This window comes from Pieris napi, chromosome 10 (genome assembly GCF_905475465.1).
Source record: "Pieris napi chromosome 10, ilPieNapi1.2, whole genome shotgun sequence".
Classification (NCBI taxonomy): domain Eukaryota; kingdom Metazoa; phylum Arthropoda; class Insecta; order Lepidoptera; family Pieridae; genus Pieris; species Pieris napi.
The window spans coordinates 31898-40107 of NC_062243.1; the positions used below are offsets into that span (position 1 = coordinate 31898).

Below are 8210 nucleotides of genomic sequence, written 5' to 3' on the forward strand. Positions count from 1 at the left end.
TGTCTATTTGTAATTTCTAAATAAAAGCGATAGACTCAAAGTCGCCAGTTGGAAACCGGTATCACCCTGCCCTCCCCCACGCCTTCTCTAAATCCTTGTAGATTAAGCCGTCAGATGTGCCACAGTTCATAGTTAAAAACATTGACTTATAAAACATAAAAATATAAATATAAGTGTTGAGATATAATATATACCTACATAACGTGCCTACTTACTATTGAAATTAATGTAGTACTAGTAGCACATAAGTAGGTTAAAAGCGAACTAATTTAAAAAGATTTCGTATATTAGTCATAGCAACAGTAGTATAAACAGATTCCTCGAGTATCAATCTCAATGGCACCATAATATAGACCTAGTTCGTGCAAAAGCGAACCTCCGTGAAGACTTGCGAGCGGCAGCAAGAAGTGACAGAGCGTGAGCGGTGGCCGCATGCGTATGAGAATCCTCCCGCACTCCCGGACGCAGCGGGCGGCAGTGGCGCTGCGGCGAAGTGGCGACGCGAACGTCTGCGTTAAAGTCTGCGTCAGATCGCCTCTGCCTGCACCATGCGAGCCGCAGCTCTGATTCCGCTGGCAGCCTTACTGGCGCTGGCTTCTGCGCGCTCTGATCACGATTTTGAGTTCGACGATACCCCGGTACGGCAACTGCGAGATTCCGCTCTCTTCGACCTTCGCTATATTATTATGAAGTCCAACTACCTAATTTCGCTGACTCGTACCTCGCCTAATAATGAAAGCTCAGCCATAAGCAATCGTATAGATGCTTATTTTTTTGTGTGTGCCCAAGTTGGGGCTATGACTGTCCTCTATCAGCGTCTATAACTTATGTTCATAAAGTGACTATTTACGTAATGTTTGATTTATTTTGTGTACCTAATTAAAATTATTGAAAATTATTTATTGATATTACGAGAGTCTTAAATAAGATAAACATCCTAATACTGTGGTGCGTTAGATACGTAAAAATAAAAAAATCTATTTTATCTTCGAAAATCAATATGCCCTTACATCACAAGTCACAACACATCGAAGAGTTAGTTAAATAGTAAAAATAATCATTATAAAATTAATAAACGTTATTAACTAACATTTGAGTAAATGACATTCCAACAACAACAAGCTTTTGTGATAAGTGGATCGAGGTCATCAACTCAAACTATTAAAATACAGCTATTTGTATTCTTGAAATTGTAGTGTGCATACAAAATATTTTGGCGATTGACTGAGCATTCACTTTTGTTACAGGAGGCGGAGTCACGGCGGCCGCGTCGTTACATCTACGATCCGCACAGTGAGTAGCGTGGCGGTGAGTACTTTGTGTGTGTGTGGAGTGGTGAGCCTATGACAGATTGTGCGTTTTTGCAGGCGAAGTGTGCAGATCGCTGGTGTGCAAGAAGCGCGAGGTTTGTCTGCTGCGTGACTCGTATACTGCCTTCTGCGCCAATAAGAAGGATGTCCTGCGTCGCGGGTCAGTACCTATTCGCTTACATCGGCCACACATTAGTCCTCTTTCAATAGCTCAATTTTAATATTAACGTTACAGAGACGTCATAGTGTCGGCGGTGGGCACGGGCAGCGGGCCCGACGATGAGGACGTGTTCTACGAGTCGCGAGCTCTGCCCGACCAGCCCGAAGTGGTCGACTTTCCGGTACCTTCTGTCAAAAACGAAAGGTGAGCAAATCAGGCCACCCACGACGATATATTGATACGTACTTAGTTAGGTATGCACAGAAGGCAATGCCTACATCCGACCTACACAGCTAAAAAAATTAGACATAAATTGTACACTTTCAAGGTGCGTTGGCTGCTCGGGCGTCTCTCGCGGAGGCTTCCTATGCGGCTCCGACAACCGCACGTACTCCTCGCTCTGTCGACTCGACCTACACAACTGCGTGCACCGTCCGCGCCCTTCTGTACGCCTCGCTTGCGCCGGCTTCTGTCCGTGCCCTCACCGCAGGTGACCGCGCTTTACTGGCCGAATGTTGTGTTATGGTGCATCCATTACCTGATATCTTAATATATTTCTACGTACAGCAGCGATGAGACAGCGCGTATCCCCGTTCCGCGCCCGCATCGCACGCGTACACGCTCCGACGAGGTAGGTACTTTTTTTTTCCAAATCTTACTGAAATGCAGACGCTGAAATATGTTTAGCTATTCTTGGTGGACTCAGTGAAAGAGAATTAACTATGGTCTTATTGATCTAAATATTCGTTGAATGGAGTGAAGAGTTGTTAGTAATTACCTAAAGTGAACAGTAAGCAAGTAGCATTAATTTTATACCTAGGTACTAATGCTCGAGTAAGAATTCATGGAATTTATAGCACGCTTTACATAGCCAAAAAAGCCTGCACTTGTTTAAATACGAATGAGCAAAATACGTTATAAACAGGTGTAAAGTATGTAAAACTGCCGCGTGTCAGCAGGAGCGGCGTCGGAGACGGCTCGAGGTGCGTACCAACGAGGTGATGTTGCCGCGACGTCGACCCTCTGCACCTCCGCAGACTTGCGCGCTCGACAAGATGGCCGACCGTCTTCTCGACTGGTTTTCCGTCCTGATGGAACAGGCGGGTGCGACGCCGCCGCCGCCGCGAGGTTTCGGCGCCGACTGCAAGCCTGAAGTGCGCTGGATGTTCCGTCATCTCGACTCTGCTGGCGACGGCCTATTACAACCTGACGATCTATATGCGCTGAGTCACGATGAGCGCGAGCGATGTCTACGTCCCTTTCTGGCGCGTTGCGGCCTCGGCGCGGGCGGAATCGGTCGAGCGGCGTGGTGCGGCTGCCTGCGAGGCGCGTCGAGGCCCTGTGCTGCGTGGGCGAGAGCCGCCCGCGGCCGGGGCAGAGGCGCCTACGTGCCGGCCTGCGACGCCAGAGGCTTCTACCGCCCGCGCCAATGCCACGCCGCGCTAGCCGTCTGCTGGTGCGTGGACGCGCACGGCCAGGAACTGCCCGGCTCGAGAACCAAAGGCGCGCCGTCGTGTCCAGGTACCGTTTCCTACTTTCCGTGTGTGAGATTTCGTGTCCCTTTGTCGAATATTATTCACCTTAGATTATAATCAGGTGAAGTCGAGGAAAGTGATGAGGGCGCCGAAGGAGCACCGGCAGACGACGAGGACGAGGGCGGTAGCGGCGATCGAGAGCCCGACTTGCGTGACTGAGCGGACGATATAATTCTTAATCGGTCGTTAACAGCGAATTAAGGTGTTTAATTATTTTTTAGAGAATAAGTAATCTATTTTTAGGCGATACGGCAGTTTGTAAACTCAAACTCAAAATATCTTTATTCAAGTGGGTAACCAAGTACACTTTTGAATCGTTAAGTTAAATTAATCGTAACTTTACATTTACTACCAGTTCGCAAGTCAAGGGCGTAGAGCGGGTAAGAAGAACTGGCAAGAAACTTTCCGCCACTCTTTTTAATCGCCAAGTATTGTCATACAAATTGTTTGTAAGAGTTGATCTTGCCCAACCGACAATTCATCATAGTGTCTTCTTAAAACCCCACTATAGGTATTTACTTATAACCCGATCTAGCTAAATAAACAACACATTTGGGTTATTAGGTAATTAAATTGTTATTAAAAAAAACTCTTAAATGTAAAGTATGTGCCTACAGAATACAACAGAACTAAGTCTTTAAAATTAACCCATATATATATTATACAATAAGGTACAAATACCTAATTTTTACAAAAAAAAGCCTAGTTCTTTCAATTTACATTTATTATAATAATTACTATGATATTTGTTCATTAAAGAAAAATGTTAAAATGTAATTTTGATGTTTGTTACCTTCCTACGAAGAGACCTAACTCCTATATAATTTAATTATATCAAAAATATTGTTCTTTTAAAGGACCTCATGTCCTTTCATTCTTCATATGAACTAATTACTTTAGGTATCTGCAAACTAATATTAAGTGGATTGCCTCTTAATATTATCTTTTGTTATTAATTATATTTGTAATAAAAATAAATTCTGGCCTAAATTACCTTAAAAATTAATTTAGAGAAAAGGTTTTTTTTTCATTTAGATAAAACTTAATCAGTTTGTCTAAGATAAAATAAAATAACAATTTGGTTATATCAAGAGGTGTAGCTCTGAATTAAAATGTTTATATGATAAGCAATTGTATAATTTTTTAATCAGTAATTGGTTTTATATTAAGGTAAATAAATAATTTATGAATTTAGAAATTGTTAAAAAAACAATATTACATCCAATTTTTTTATTAGTAGTTTTGTCAAAATTAATGCATAAAGTTAATTAATTATAAAATGTATTGTGTATTATCCTACATTCCATACATTTGTTAGGAAATCTAACAAAGCTTAATCTTATATTCTGATAGCAATCTTAAGTTTAGCCACAAGATTAAGGGTAGATATTAAATGTAAAGAATTTGGTTTCATATAATTATTTAATATTAATTGAGCACTCTAGAAAATCAAACTAAAATAAATATAGGTAATAAAAGTAACCCCTTTGGGACAATGTAGTGATAGGCATAATAAAGAGCCCCATTTAGTGACACAAAGAAAAGGTTATTTGCACTTTTTTATTCTCACCATTGTAATGTTTTAAAAATAATTAAACATGTAATAAGTCCTAAGAGCTTTTTTTCTAATTTGTTAAGTCTGCCTTTTTGTTTCATTCCCTATACAAATTTTCTCCTGAACATTTATTGTTGTTACATAAGTAACACAGCTGATGCCTGCATGCATGTGCAGAATGCAGGTTGTCTATCGTATCGTGAGTAAGGTTTATCACACTAATAAAACTAGCCAGATTATGATCATAAAATATCTTAATGATAAAATAACTAAAGGGTTAAATAACACAACAGTAGTACATATTTAATAAGGTATTTGTGGGTTATAATTTCGAGATGTTTTCAATTAAAATTATAAGAAAAGAATAACTATTACATGACTTGCTAATTGTACTTCACACTAATTATATTTTTTAAATCTTCCTGGTTTTATTTAAATCATGTTAATATGGCAGAACAAAAAGAGCCATCTTAATATTTTCTTCTACACCTTTGTAATATATAATAAAATGTGATACCATAACAATATAATGTGGCGCTTACATTTTGTTACAGAGATATTATTCCAATATGACATGAGAAGATAATGGTTAAAATTAATAAGTCCGAAGACTATAGTTGAACCTTATATTTACATAACGTCCTCTATAACATCAATTGAACTAGGGAACTAAAATGGTAATTGCACTGGACTGGACTCATCACTCCGCCGGGCCTTCTAGTTCCTCCTTGGTGAACTTAGTGTTGTAGAATGGAATATAAGCACAAATCACTTTCCAGTCAGTGGCATACACGATGCCTGCAGCTGCAGTGCCTCCGAACGCCATCATCGATGGTATATAGCTGACTAAAACAGCAACGTGTTTTCGACCGAACGAACCCAACATTTTTATTCAGTTCTTTATTTTTCAAGAAAATATAGAAATCCGATAATCTGAAGAAGATATTACGTAAACGTTAGAAATAAAAATTCAAGAACCAAGAGCAGCCAATTGGCAAATGGCAAGTAGCAAGTGGCAACCCGTAGGTGTCAAGTCCACAAAGTGTCAAGTTTCAACTCTCGTAATATGAATACTCTGTGGTCTCAAAAAGTCATACAAAGTCTTAAAAGATGCCTTAACTTACATACATACATACATACACTACTGTTAAGGCATCTTGACTAAGCCCCTTACAATTTATGTTATGCTAAGCTAATGCTAAGCCAACAATGGCACTCTACAAAAGAAGCAATCAGCTATATCCAGATCAATATTACCTGATTAAATAAATATCTACCATATCGCACCTTCAGAATAGTACAGACGTATCTCAAAAAATCATTATTTTGGGAAAACAAAAATAAAGTTTAGAATCTGCAAACTTTCAACTTTGAACTGATTTAATTAATTAATTTTGTATGAAAACATATCAATTATTTGATTTCTGTATTAACTTAAGTATATCTTTTGTGAAATATGAGCAAAAAAAATAGTATGATGCATTATTTTTAATTAAAATTAAGGTTTTTTAAAAAGGTTCCCAATTTAAGTCAGTATTATACTGAAACTGTATTTTTTTAAAAGACCGTTTTCGTCTTAGGTCGACTCTTTTATTCTGAAATCATTGTACTGTTTTTGTCCTATTTATGAAAAGTGCACTACAAGTATAAACTGAAAATATGCTGTCGTGTCACATAAGGAAATAAGTCATTTTATATTTAAAAAAATCTGTGAAATTATACACTTTTTTATTTTCAAAAGACTTATATTAAGTCACTTTGGTACAGACAATAAACCTAAAATATCAAAAAACTTTAATTAATATAATAAGAGTGTGCAGTACGGCAATGTTATGCATAGGTGCATAGAATGTACTTATACCTATGTAAATAAATTGAATCATAACAAAAAAAAAAAACTCCTTAACATGTTAACATTTTAAATAAATCAATACTTTTTTAATACAGTGCTATTTAAAACTAAAAACTAAAACCTATAGCAGAAGAGCCTGTTATACTTATAAAAATAATTATTAAATAATGTTATTATAAAAATCAGCATAATTTCTATATTTTTTCTATCAGATTATGTTCAATCAAGGAACGTAAGACAGTTTTTTTCCTCTCAGATAACACCAATCTTTGGGAGTATGCTTTGTTCATAGCAATTTCTCTTATATCACTCATCTTCTTCCTTTTGTTTCTCATATTTACCTTGTTGAACTCATTTTGACTATAAGATGTCTTATAGTAAAACGTAAACGTATCATCTTTAGTAAATTTAAGAATTTTTACATCATTCCAAGTCACATTGGCTTTATTTTCATTTTCACTAAAGTTATAAGCCTTTCTAAGCATTTCTCTTGAAACATCTTTAAGTCCCAAAAAAAATCATACGTTAATTCTTGAACAATCAACGGTTTTTCGTTTTTTCGCGATTTTTTTACTAAAGTGACGTATTGACAAGGTGCGTATATGGGTCCAGCCTTTTTATTCCGTTGGATTTCCATTTCAGTGAGGCTGTGGACGTTGACCCCTTCATTTTAGGTATGACCCTTTATTAGGTACTTTTGGGTTATAGACTGGATGTTCTCAAAATGTGATACTGCGTAGGAATATAAGCAAGCTACATATTTATTTTTATTTGTCCGCAGCAATTGTCGGAATAAAACGTAACGTGATGGCCTGACCCTGATGTCTTGCATTTAAAATCTCCAAATAATTAAGAACACACGATCCGATCTCGCTAGATCCGCGTTTCCCCTGAGTTTCGTTCCAGAAAAAACTGTAGACGTCTCCATAAGCTCCAATATCACGTTTGTGTACACTTTCTGTATTTTCCTCCAAATTGTTGTCTCTTTTCTTTAGTAATTCCACGATTGTAAAGTTGAGGCAATTCAGTTTTGTTTTGTAATACCGCTAGGACATTGCATTACTGCTTGCAGGTCGAACACTGCACAAATATGGGTTTCATCAATGTTGAGTCGATAATTATGTTTCTCTTTTCGGGATAAATCTTTTTCTTTTAAATGACGATCATATTTTTCTTTTAGTTGTAGTTTTTTTCTGGAGAAACTAGTTCATATTCAAAATATAGGTCGCATCTGTCTTTCTTGGGTTGGAAAAATTCAATATTAAACTCTTTTGTGAAAATGTCCTAATATTATAACCAATATTCAAATGTAGCTTTTCCTGCGTCGCGTTGATCTTTATCAAAATCTCTCCAAAGATCCATTATTGTTTTCTCTCCACCTATATATTCGCGAGAAGTTGAAGACCTTAAATAATGCGATTGAATCCTTGGTATCCAATTAATGTGGTTCTTTATAATATCTTGTAGGATTGCTGGTTCTGTCCTTTTTCTATTCTGGTTTTTACCTCGGTTATCTTTCTCTATGAAACCTTGCGCATCTGTCTTCTTTTTAATAGTTCTTATTTGCCTGTCACATATACCTAACGTGTTTATAAAAAAAGTTTTGCAAACTCTAATTTTAGTATCATTAACTGTAAAATAAAATGCATTATTAGACTGTCTTGGTCTAGCTGCATTTGTGTATTTATATTTTGGTTTTACTTCTATCATGCAATTTCTAACAAAAGATCTCTGTTATTCTACGTTTCCTAGTGCCCAATATTTTTTAAATAATAGATTTCTATCGATCTCATTTATG

General features: G+C 37.1%; 1 protein-coding gene across 4 annotated transcripts; it reads left to right on the forward strand.

The window, feature by feature from the left end:
* The first annotated feature begins 276 nt into the window (after positions 1–276).
* On the forward strand, positions 277–4982 carry LOC125052999 (proteoglycan Cow). 4 transcript variants are annotated; one of them, XM_047654136.1, is made up of 8 exons: positions 277–638; positions 1248–1293; positions 1368–1470; positions 1546–1674; positions 1799–1960; positions 2038–2101; positions 2427–2991; positions 3067–4982. In XM_047654136.1, the coding sequence occupies exons 1-8, from the start codon at positions 549–551 to the stop codon at positions 3162–3164; spliced, it is 1257 nt and encodes a 418-aa protein (XP_047510092.1). In that variant the 5' UTR covers positions 277–548; the 3' UTR covers positions 3165–4982. The 4 variants fall into 4 exon arrangements, with proteins under 4 accessions (XP_047510092.1, XP_047510095.1, XP_047510094.1 ...); XM_047654139.1 differs by having other exon boundaries at positions 2041–2101; XM_047654138.1 differs by having other exon boundaries at positions 445–638; positions 2430–2991.
* Positions 4983–8210: the final 3228 nt, after the last annotated feature.